Source organism: Pan troglodytes, chromosome 18 (genome assembly GCF_028858775.2).
Source record: "Pan troglodytes isolate AG18354 chromosome 18, NHGRI_mPanTro3-v2.0_pri, whole genome shotgun sequence".
NCBI lineage: Eukaryota > Metazoa > Chordata > Mammalia > Primates > Hominidae > Pan > Pan troglodytes.
In genome coordinates, this window is record NC_072416.2 from 54,359,003 (window position 1) to 54,371,049 (window position 12,047).

General features: G+C 49.6%; 2 protein-coding genes across 9 annotated transcripts in view; one reads left to right on the plus strand and one right to left on the minus strand.

Annotated features, from left to right (window-relative positions):
• Window positions 1-4,277, plus strand: part of GNAO1 (G protein subunit alpha o1) — a 170,061-nt gene extending 165,784 nt beyond the window's left edge. For 2 of the 3 annotated variants that reach the window (XM_063797137.1, XM_063797136.1), the window contains 2 exons: window positions 1,707-1,922; window positions 2,942-3,960. In XM_063797137.1, coding sequence (XP_063653207.1) covers window positions 1,707-1,894 — 188 coding nt within the window. In that variant the 3' untranslated portion in view covers window positions 1,895-1,922; window positions 2,942-3,960. Of the gene's footprint in view, window positions 1-1,706; window positions 1,923-2,941 lie in introns of all 3 variants that reach the window. The other variant, XM_510976.9, reaches the window with a different exon arrangement.
• A 4,016-nt stretch (window positions 4,278-8,293) lies between these two features.
• AMFR (autocrine motility factor receptor) overlaps window positions 8,294-12,047 on the minus strand; it is a 63,751-nt gene continuing 59,997 nt past the window's right edge. For 5 of the 6 annotated variants that reach the window (XM_016928540.4, XM_063796276.1, XM_063796279.1 and 2 more), the window contains 2 exons: window positions 10,758-10,942; window positions 8,294-9,890 (listed from right to left, as the gene is read on the minus strand). In XM_016928540.4, the coding sequence (XP_016784029.1) occupies window positions 9,743-9,890; window positions 10,758-10,942 (333 nt within the window). In that variant the 3' untranslated portion in view covers window positions 8,294-9,742. 6 annotated transcript variants of the gene reach the window in all.

Below are 12,047 nucleotides of genomic sequence, written 5' to 3' on the forward strand. Positions count from 1 at the left end.
TGGCCCTTGGGCAGAGCCAGGCTGTAGCCCACTCTGGCAGCCACTCCTGACCTCTCCCAGCCACAACGATGGAGTCCAGTAGGCCCCCTCAGGCCAGGGCTACCCTCAGAGACAGGCCCAACCCTACGGCTCTTTCTTGTCCAGTGTCCCACTGGGGCCTGACTTGGGAGTGGCCAGTCTCACTGCTGTGGAGTGCAAGCACTAGATGCCCCAGCGAAGGGCAGTCGGAACCTGAGAAACAAGTTCTCCAGGGCCTTCAGAGGAATCCAGTTTGAATTCAGGTATCATGGATGACAGATGGTCACCAGTGCAGTGGCCCCATGGAGTGCAAACCTGTGAGGGCACAAAACAAGCAGCAGGGGTGGGACGGGAGGTGGCCGGCTGTCTAAGGGACGTGTGGGCCAGCGTGGCTGGGTGGCAGCAGGGCTGTGTGAGGACGCTGGGCTCGGCAGACACAGCGAAGGCACGAGGCGCTCCTCCCACCTGGACAGCTTCCTGTGGCCACCTTCCACCCTGGGCTGTGCCCAGTTCGACTCTCTCCAGACAGGAAGCTCCTGGGCAGGGTCCACACGGGCTGCTTTGTCCAATCCTTAACAGCTGTGCTGTGGGCCTGGCATCTCTGCACCAGTGGATCAAGGATGAGGCTTTGCGCTGTGGGTCCAGGCACTCCTGCTGGGCTGCCCAGAGCTGGTCTCAGCCATGACAACCCACCCAAGGCTGTCCCAACCCCCTGCCCCTTGCCCCTTGTACACCCAAGGAATTGGTGGGGACAGAGGGCCCCCAGTTGGCATCATACATGCTGATGTCCCCTTAAACTTCCCACCTTGGGGACATCAATGCCCCAATGTCGTGGCCACTCGCTCAAGAACCACGACTACTAATGATATGCTGCCAGCCCTGCCAAGTGGCCTCTTCTTAAAGGAAACCAATGAGGAAGGAGTGCAGGTCCCTCTGAGTGCCCACCACCCTCTTGGGCAGGCCCCTCTCCAGACTTTGTTTTCATGGTTTACTGGAATCAGCAGGATTGGTTTAGACCATGGGGCGGTGCCTCAATTTGCTCATCTAGGAAGCAAAAGCGTTCATCTGTGGCCACTGCTGTCCCAGGCGGGGCTTCCGGGTGGATCTGGTGTGAAAACAGTAAGAGATCTTGCAAAGTCCAAAGCCAGGCAAATGCTCAGCCTGTGTATGGTTGGTGCAAAAGTAATTGCAGTTTTGCTATCAAAAGTAATGGCAAGGCCAGGCGTGGTGGCTCACGTCTGTAATCCCAGCACTTTGGGAGGCCGAGGCAGGTGGATCACCTGAGGTCAGGAGTTCGAGACCAACCTGGCCAACATGGTGAAACCCCGTCTCTACTAAAAATACAAAAATTAGCTGGGCGTGGTGGCACGCGCCTGTATTACCAGCTACTCGGGAGGCTGAGGCAGGAGAATCGCTTGAACCTGGGAGGCAGAGGTTGCAGTGAGCTGAGATCGTGCCATTGCACTCCAGCCTGGGCAATAAGAGCAAAACTCTGTCTCAAAAAAATAGTTCTTTAATTTAAAATGCAACTATGGCTTGGAACTGCCCAGCAGTTCCTACTGCTCCCTTCCTGTCTCATCCCACTTCCTGGGACACGCCACAACCCACTTCTTGTCTTCATGTCCCCAGCCCTGTCCACCCACAGCGCTCATCAGGGCCTCTCCCCGTTCTTCTGTGTCTTGTTACAGGCCCCAATACCTATGAAGACGCAGCCGCCTACATCCAAGCACAATTTGAAAGCAAAAACCGCTCACCCAACAAAGAAATATATTGTCACATGACTTGTGCCACAGACACGAATAACATCCAGGTGGTGTTCGACGCCGTCACCGACATCATCATTGCCAACAACCTCCGGGGCTGCGGCTTGTACTGACCTCTTGTCCTGTATAGCAACCTATTTGGTAATGATTCCAGCACCCACAGAACAGCTTGCGTGCGCGCGCATACACACACACACACACACACACACACACCACTAACAAATGCAAGTTGGTAAATAAACTTTAAAGAGGCATAACAAAACCTTATATATATATATATATATACAAATATATATTTAAAAAATCTTTTTAGTTTGTACTAGAAAGAGCTGCGGACAGAACTGACCACCATCCCATAGCTCATGGAGGTTTTCCTGGGACGGCACGTGAGCATGCACGTGTGTGTGTGTACACACACTCACACATGTCCAGATGGGAGCTTGGTTTGGGAGTCCCTCCTTTTGAGGATAGCCCCGGGGTGTTCCTCTCAGCCCCATTTCTGAGAACAGGTGAATGGCAGAACAGCCCTGGCCTTGGCCCAGCCAGCTCTCTGTGTTGCGCCCTCAGAGCCTCTGCGCCCTCAGTTCCGTCCTGCTCTTGGCAAATTCCAGACCCTTTCAGAAATGGCCGAAGCCCTAAGCCTCTCCTCACTCTGCACTCCCAACAACAGAACAATTTAAGGATGCTTCTCTTTCGGGTGGTGGTGGTTGTTAATTTCAGGAATTTAGAAGAATCATTGCTCCGACCAATCCACTGTCTCCTGAGTTTTCTTTATTCATGTTAAGAAGGCAAGAATCAGAGAACAGGGAGACTTGGTCTGCTTTCTAAAAGCAGCTGACAGGAGGGGACTCAAGTTCACCTGCAGAGTTGAAACCAGCCCCGCTCCAAGAGGGCATGTGGGAAGGTGGGGAGCGAGGGGAACAGGCGTGGCGGGGAGGGCCGGACTTGTGGGCCTGACCCGAGTCAGGGTCTTGGGGGGGGGCCAGGCTTCCCCAGGTGCCCGGGATGGGCTTCAATGGGGTTCCTGACCCCTCGTGCTGCTGCCCCATCTCGCCCAACCCCAGCAGTAGTCAAAATGTTCTAGGGTTTTTTGGTTGGTTGGTTGGTTTTTAAAATCAAAGAAAATGGTCAGACTGGACCCCTTATCTCTCTCTCTACAGACTGCTTCACGGACTCTTTGCTGTTGACGTTGATCTCCTGGTAGCATGACCTTTTGGCCTTTGTAAGACACACAGCCTTTCTGTATCAAGCCCCTGTCTAACCTACGACCCCAGAGTGACTGACGGCTGTGTATTTCTGTAGAATGCTGTAGAATCCGGTTTTAGTTGAGTCTTCACATTTAGAATTTGAAAGGAAAAACAGAACATTTCTCATGTGCTTTGTAGCTTACAAAAAGGAAAACTCACCATTTCATCCATATTTCTTTTTCTTGCAAAACAAACATACCCATCTGCACCGACGCCTGCCCCCGTCCCACCTCGCGGCGCAGCCCCTGGCGCTCCTGCTGGGGGGCAGGGCCCATCTGCCGCCTGGGGCTCCGGTGCGGTGCACTGGTCCGAGGAGTGTGCTCAGGCCGGGCTTTCCAGAAGGCCACAGGCCACTGCAAACCCTGCTGCCTGCCGGCCGCCCAGACACCACAGACGCCACCTGGCGGCCCTAAGCCACTCCCGCCACACGCTCACTCCAGGTTCGTATAGAAAAAGCACAGCTCTCACTGGCCAGTAGCTGCCAAAAAGAACACCCATTGTATAAGGAAATCCAGCCCCATAGAAAACAATCTGCCCACCGACCCCCTTTCTAAGGATAGCCTTTGTAGGGGTTTTTTGGTTCCTTTTTTTTTTTTTTCAGTTTTTGTTTTTACTTTTGTCCCGCAGAGTACTATGTATTACCAGCCCCCCACCCCACAGATCAGTTTTCCTAGTCTTTGGGAAACGGGTTGTATTTTTTTTCCTTTGCCGTGTTGGATTTCCGGTCCCGGCTGACACCTCCCTTCGTGTGTGCGCCCCTCCCCACCCCTGCCTTTGTTTCGGTGCCCTGTGTCCGCTCTCTCATGTGGGGATGTTTGTGCTGCAGACAAAAAGAACAAAAAAAAATTTTTAAATACCACAAGATGGAAAAAAAAAAAAATTAAAAAGATGGAATGTAGTGTTTACATTAAAGCCGCCGTTTTCATGACCAATCCTATGTCATTTCTACTTTGACTAATACCCAAACCCTAAACCTCTTCACGGTTTCACTTTTAAGACTTAATCTTTGCTGAAGAAGACCAGTCACAGCCATTTCAAATAAAGAGGAGGCAAAAAGACAAAACACACAAAAAATTAAAAAAAAAAACTTAAAAAAAAAAGGAAAAAAGAAAAAAAAGCCCACGGGTCTTTGTAAGCCTTTCTATTCCCAATCGGTGAGGTTTCTGTGATATCTTACACACTGCCAGTCTACTTCTCTGACTAATGGAAAATTCCTGTGTAGCTCAATAAAAGAGAATGTTTGTCTGTACTCCTGAGTCTCACCCTGTGCCTTCCAATGATGGTTATTTGGGGTGGGCTTCATTCTGGCAGGAGAGGGAAGGAGGGACTCGGCTACACACGCTGGTAGGCCGGTGGTTAGGAGTCCCCCACAGGACCTTCCCATCCCCTCAGTGCCGTCACTGGAGCCCCAGCTCAGAGCACAGTTGACGCGACCACTGCCCAGTGCTGCCTGGGAATGAGGGCAGGGGAGCCGCCACTTTCTCCTGCGATGCCCTCTCCTCCCGGCTCCCGGTGCCTCCTCACCCTCAGTAGGTTTTGTTTGCTTTTGAGAAATGAGGTGGAAGTGGGGATTAGGAAGGAAGAAATGCAAGAAGGGCAGGCAAGCCCCCTCTCCTATCATGCAGGATCCTCTTTCTTCTGTAGCCAGCGGTTCCCCCACAGTGGGAGGATGGGTCGTCCCAAGAATGAGGCCAATTGCCTGAGCCCATCTGCACCCAAGAGTTCCCAGCCACTCACATGCCCAGGACGAGCTTGGGCCCAGCCTGACCAGGAAAGCTGCCTTCGATTTGCTCCCTGACTGCACCTGGATGCCAGGAAGCCCCCTGCAGGCCGAACACACAGGAGGTAACCCAGCAGTGCAGTGGGGCACACGGAGTCTGATCCCTGTTCCTCCCCTAGACTGCAGGTCTCACCCATCCCCTACATTGGCCCGCTTTTGCTGTAATAATTAGCAAATGGGTTGCAATGGGGACCTGGAGGCAACGGCAGCCCACTGAACTCCTTGCATCATGTCCACACGCCACTTCCTGTACAAGCAGCCAAGAGCATCATGTATCATGCTGTCTTCAGTGAGATGGGGGAGCCGCCAAGAGGTCAGTTACCTGGAATCCTCTCCACATCTCAACAAATGGGAATCAGAGGCTCAGAAGGGCCTCTCTCGGGCAAGTTCCAGCAGTCTTTTGAATCAAGGGGGTGGAGGCAGGGGATATTGTTTCAGAGACTATGGAAGAACAAGAGGCACTGTGATAAATACCCAACCAATACAGGCACCCCTTAAACCTCTTCTGCTTTCCCCCTGGTTCCCCAAACCCCAGCTTATCTGCAGAGAGGGGCACATGACCTACCCTCTCCATTGAGGGGAAGGTTTGCAATCCAGGCCACAGTTTGACTTTGTAACAAACCAAGATCCACATGGAAGGCTGAAGGAAACCATGACATTTTCTATATATGGCACATTTGAATTTTTCTGAAAACCAAGCCATATTCTAATAGGGTTCTTCCCAACTTTCAAATGAGTTTTGCAATAAAACCAACAGAAGTTTATTTGCCTCATTTTTCTTAGAAGGGAGGTCATAGCATTTTTTGGAAAGGATGCAGCAAAAAGGCCAATTAAATCGGAACAAGGAGAGTGGGGGCAGAACCTATCTGTTATATATATATTTTTAAAGATCCTTTTTCCCCCCTAGTTTATCTGTGCACACAATTGTAAAAAGCTAGTTCTAATTAGAACCAAATCAAATAGGAGATTTACTTCCAATGGCACCTAAATAGCTTCTAAAAGAAATTCTGAGAAAATTGCCTCTATTCAGGAGGTAAACAAAAGGTATCCATCATCACCACCTGTGGAATCCCTCCAGGTCTTTGATCTCTGCCCTGAAACTCTACTGAGAAAGTCTCAGAGTCGCTGTGAACCTCTACTGGCTCTGGGGGCTGCCAGATTCCTGAACCATTCTTTGCCCAGTTAGACCACCCAATGAAGAGGGGCTCCAAAATGCACTTTTGTTGCCTAGCTGGCAGTTGCTTAAGGCAATAAGACAGGTAATTAAAAGAGTAATTCTCTAAAGGGGGGAAATGCACACAAAACTACCGAGATTATAAAAATGCAGATCCAACACTTTTTTTTTTCTAAACCAGGACTAATAACCGACACTGATGTTGGAATGCTAACATCCAGAGAATGATCCGAGCAATATTCCGGCTGAGATCAGATCAGATCTGAAACCAGTTAAAATCCTTTAAACGCTCAATCCGCCTGCTTCGGATCCCAGGCAAGATTTAAAAAAAAAAAAAAAAAAAAAAAAAAAGTGGTCCTTTCACTGCTACAGCCAATTCCATTCCCAGAGAATTAGTTCCTTTGGTTTGATATTCATGTGACTTTTGATGTTTGGGGATAAGGCTTTGCCACTTAGGAGAGTATCTTTGGTTAAAACGACTCAAAAGCCAGAAATATCAGCTGTTTGTCCCAGCTAAAATTGAGTAATATGAGATTTCAAAGGATTTTAAGAGCTCTACGGTTAGAAGTCAGCTTAATTAAAAACTGATATTCAGGATATATGTTTATCTTGGTAAGGCCTTCCTGCTTTTTCTCTTTTGGGATCCTGTTTTTGGTAATTTTTTTTCTAGTTGACTGGAACCCCCTCTTTAAAAAAAATGATGTGCTTGTTTCCTCTGTGCACTTCAGTTCCTAAAAATCATCCTCCCGCTTACTTCCCCTCTTCCCTCTTTCTTCTTTGCCATCTTGGCTACCACATGAAAAGACCTAGAGGGGACCTCTAATGACTCAGAGCTCTTAAGGAAAATAGAAAAGGCACCACAGACTCCTCTCTTGGGGAGAAACCTGTTTTTCCCCCACAGAACTGGAACCCCAAGAGTTGCAAGTGGACAGATACCTCTCAAGTCAACTCTGCCCTCTTTTGTATTTCATGACTGGGTCTCCTTGGTCCCAGAGACTGCTCTGTCCCGCACTGTGAGAGCCTGACCTTGCGTGTGTGATGGCTGCCAGAGGCGGCTCACTGCAGTTGTTTACAGTAAATGACTCTATCTAAAAGCTCCACAAGTGATTCTAACATGCAGCCAAGGTTGGAACCATGTCTAACCTAACAGATGAGCAGCAGCCCTGCAAGATGGAGGCTCCAAATGACGGAGGGCCTTCGAGGGCAGGCAGGCGGCCGCTGCTCCTTGCCAGGGCTTGTCGGCAAGGCCATGGCTTCCTTTTCCATGTGTGTCCGGCTCCAGCAGGACTGAAAGTCCCCACAGACAGGATCAAGTTGGCTGGCTACAGATAAAAGGACACATTGTCTACTTAGCCCAAGTGGAAAATCAGGCCCAAGAGGCTGCCTGGGCACCTGGATTCACATCAATACAAGTGAAACAGCCACATGGTCCACCATCCTCTATGGTACAGAAGAGCCTCAAAATTCAAAACAAAACAAAAACTGAGGAGAACCTAGGAGGTCAAAACAGGGCCACTAAGAAAATGGAGAGGGCAACACAGCCTCATTCCAAAAGAGCCCACAGAGGCCAGGGGCAGCCCAACCACCATTCACCAGAGCACCCGGATGCTCCTTCTGCTGCGCTTACAAACCTGGACCCACAGCCCTGAGTGCTGCTTCTCCAGGGGCTGGGCGTGAGGACCATCTGCCTGACCCTGCAGCTGGCAGGGCAGCAAAAGTGGTCCTGGGAGGGGAAGCCCCCAGCATAACTGCCACTGCCCTCAGCACCTGTCCCGGACGCCCCCAGGAAGTGGTGAAATCCTCAAGTATCCAGGTGTAAAATGGAAGGGCGGACTGAGAACTTCACTTCTTGCATCATTTTAAGCTACTTAATAAGCTCCTGCTCTAAACACTGTGATATGGCTGTTTTGCAATGTGTCAAGACCCTCTAAAATTGATCCAAATAATTTTCTCTTTTCACACATCAGAAACCTGTGAACATGTGGAATTAGTGGCACCTACAATGGGTGCAACGTGTGAAGTATAATGTAATTCGAGGACAGTAAAATAATCTTTCGCTACACACTTACCTGAAAAAAAAAAGATATAAATACAAGGGGAAGAAAAATGTAGTTCTGCCTTCCCCAAATACACTACTAGGAAAAACAAAAGTTCCCAATTCAAAAACATGGGAAAAAACCCTCCAACCAAAATAGTATACACAAAATCCAAATCAAAATGGGGTTTAACGTTGGCACCTCTGGAAAAAGATGCCTTAGCTTCCAGCCACACAAAAACATGCCTTAGCTTCCAGCCACACACAACACACCAGTAGAGTTTGCTTTTTATTATTATTATTGTTTTACAATAAAAACAAATAGCTATGCTCTCAGCAAAACAAATTAAAAAAAAAAATCACAGAAATTTACTAACAGCATTTCAAGGTAAGGCTTTTGAAAGATTTATTGAAATAAATTATCTTTGCCTAAAAATTTACCTATCACCTTTTTCAATTACTTTTCAACATTCTAAAAACTTTCCGTTGTGTAAAATACATTTAAACTTTGCCAATAATTGTAGATAATACTGGATTCTTCCCAAAAGGACTACCACAAAACAAAGCTTTCAAAGAGTAAAAAAAAAAAAAAAAAAAAAAAGTAATCCAATGGGGCATAAAACTGAAGTCTGTAACCTATGACTTCATGGTTCAAATCCTTAAAGTTAAACATGTGAAGAATTTGAAGAGATTTGGGACCTGGGCCCTCTCCAAGGCAGGTAGGTTCACACCTTACCTTCTCTGCTGAATTAAACCAGGAATAACACAGCTAGGAAAACGCAGTGCTCCCAGGATGAAAGATACAAAAGTTCTTTTTTATTTCTTTAATAAAGCCCTTCAAGGTTTACTCTCCCATCTTGCAAGGCCCATATCTTGTTCAAGGACCAAACCCACAGGCTTTAGCACTGCCTAATTTACTTCACCAATGAATGAAAACCATAAACCAAAGCTTGCTGCCTAACCACTCCCCAGGTCCAGACGGGACAAGGAAATGCTGAGAGGGGAGGGGACCCATGGGGCACACTCATGAGATGCAGGAGCACCAGAGTTCACGGAAATCAAGCCGGCTTTGGACTGGAGGCTCGGAAAGTCAGTCCCAGATGTAGTGGGACAGAAAGGGGTGACTTCATCACACCCTATAGCCCTGGACTTTCCCCTCCTCTGCTCCAGGTATCGAACCAAGAGTTCCTTTTCCAAGATGCCCTGCTGGCTCAGGGGTGCATGAGCCCGTGGGTCTGGCCTCTGGCACAGTCTACATGCTTCCACAACAACGACAGCAGTTTGATAACAGATGTTACCCCACGACGTGGGGGCGGGCTCACACTGTGCACCTCCCCCACACTCTTCCCACTGGATGTGGTGCTCAGGACACCTGCATTTGTGGGACGTACGCATGAGGCAGGAGTAGAAGCTGCCTGCTGCAGGCAGGCGACTGCTCACTTCCTCCTGATCGTCCCCCACCCCAAGCAGTCCAGTCAACACCAGAAGAGATCATACCTACAGTTAAAATTTGCAGTGTTTCTAAGGGGAAGAGAAATGTCACATAGAAAGTATTACAAAGAAGGATTAAATTTATCAGCTGTCCAAACACTATAAGACCACATGCTTTATACAGCGGCAATGCAGTCAAGCCCGCTTTTCCATGGAGCGGGCAGAATTGGGACAGGCCTCCTCCAGTCAGTCTGGCACAGGGCGCAGGAGGCAGCTGAGGAAGGCAAGGGAGCGCTAGGAGGTCTGCTGCTTCTGAAGCCTCCGTTCCGCGGCGGCAGCCAGCATCCTTCGACGCAGGGTCACGGGGTCAGAGGACGCACCTTCCGAGGGGAGGAAGCTCTCTGAGGCCGCATCATCTTCAGAACTTTTGTTCAAGAAACGTCTAGAAAAAACAGAAGAGTTTTTCTCTCTCATAGGAGAGATGGGGAGCTGTGGAACACAGCCAGAAGGTTGATTTCACATCTCCCCATGTCCAGGCACCTTCATGAAGCTGTCACTCAGCACCACCCAATGACCAAGACATCCAGCCCACAACAGATGGGCGCAAATTCTCTCTGCACCAGGGAGGAACCCTTCAGTGCTGTTCCGTGCTGTCTCTTCCTGCCCATCCCCTCCACCCACAGACACAGCACAGAACTCCCACAATCACAGGGTCTGCCAGGGCCCAAACCCACTTGAGGAACACAGTGCTGGCCCTGTCCTTAAGAGCTGGAACAAAACCCCCTCTATCCACAGGACACACCGGCTGTAGCTGCCACCAACCATGGGCGTGTGACGCACAGATGCGCCGAGTATGTGTACAATGCTCAGCTGAAAGGCAGAGTAGTCAACAGGCAGGACCTGGGAGACAGACGCCAGGGCCAGGCCAGTGCTAACCTCTCCAGCCTCCATTTCTTCAGCTGTATGTCAGCTGAATGGGTTAACAGTGCTCCCTCTTAGAGCTGTTAAAGTAATTCATATAAAGGGCTTAGATCAGGTTAGCACACAAGTGCTCTCTCGGCAAGCGTGGCCAAAGGGGTCCACGGGAGATGACTGACAGTACCAGCATCAGAGGTAGACCAGTGGGGCCCAGTGTTACCAGATGCTCTGGTTTTTTCAAGAGAGGCTTGAAATCTGAGTTTTGGGGTGGCATGTAATGCCGTTTCACTGTTGGCATCTGTTTAAAAAGAGAAGACGTGGGCCTGACAACGGCCTTCAGCCACTAGTTTTTGATCTGGATTATGCCAGGTGGTCTGGAGAAGCGACTCACTTGCGAGCTTGCTGGAGGAGTTCATCCTTACGCTGCACCAGCATGCGCTGTCTCTCATCAGCAGACTTGGAGAAGCGGCTCCCACGAGCCTCGAAGTCTTCCACCTCACTGGGCTCCACTTCCACCTCGCCGAAGTCCAGCGTCTCCTCCAGGCGAGGACTGAGGTCCAGTGGCACACGCTCGGTCTGGACACGGGGCAGGAAGCAAGGAGGCAGCTGTGAGCACAGGCCTCCCTCCTAAGCAGGTTCCTCACCTACAGGGCACCCCAGACGCGGCTGTTCTGGACGCAAAGAGAAGGCTGCTGCCAAGCAGGGAGGCAGAAACTAGGAACCACAAGCTACGGATAATGGAGCAGCAGCTTCCCTGAGGGCAAGCCTGCTGCCTATGGCTTGAGTAGTACTAAGAACAGGACCTGACTCACACAGAATGTTCGGCATCAGAGGGTAAGTAAATGATTACCAGCATGAAAAACGTAAGCACCTTCAAGCTGCACTCTTAGAATACGCTACCAACACGACAACCGTGAGTTTACATCCTGGGAATTTTCTGTTCACTTCTACTAATTGCTCAAACATTTAAACCAGTCTTATCCAATCTTCTGCACAAATTTTATATCCTCAATTGACTCTGAAAACAGAGGTAAAAAGGAAAACTGCTAAGCATCTATTTATTTATTTATTTACAGACAGGGTCTCACTCTGTCAACCAGGCTGGAGTGCAGTGGCACAATCTCTGCTCACCACAGCCTCAACCTCCCCAGGCTCAGGGGATCCTCCCAACTTAGCCTCCCAAGTAGCTGTGACCACAGGCTCGTGCCACCACATCTGGCTAATTTTTGTATTTTTTGTAGAGACAGGGTTTTGCTTTGTTGCCCAGGCTGGTCTCAAACTACTGGACTCAAGCAATCTACCCACCTCAGCCTCCCAAAGTGCTGGGACTACAGGCATGAGCCACTGTGCCCAGCCCTAAGGATCTTTTGAAAAGAGACAGGATGGATTATATGGTTCCTTGGCTTTGGTTGAAGCTCCAAAGTCCACGACAATGCCCAGGCACCCCCAGGTCCTAGCAGGTGCCTGACCATCTGCGCTGCTCATGCTCCCAGATGCAGACCTGCGCTGGCCAGGGTCAGCCCATCGCCCGCTTCTAGGCTGTGACAGAGTGGAGGTGGGTGCAGCTGACAGGCAGGCTGTTTTACTTCAGAGTTCCTGCTGGACCTACCCTCACTTTTTCCTGCCTTCAGCTAAGCTCGAGAGGGAACTTCAAGAGAACCATTCGTATTCCCTAGAGTCA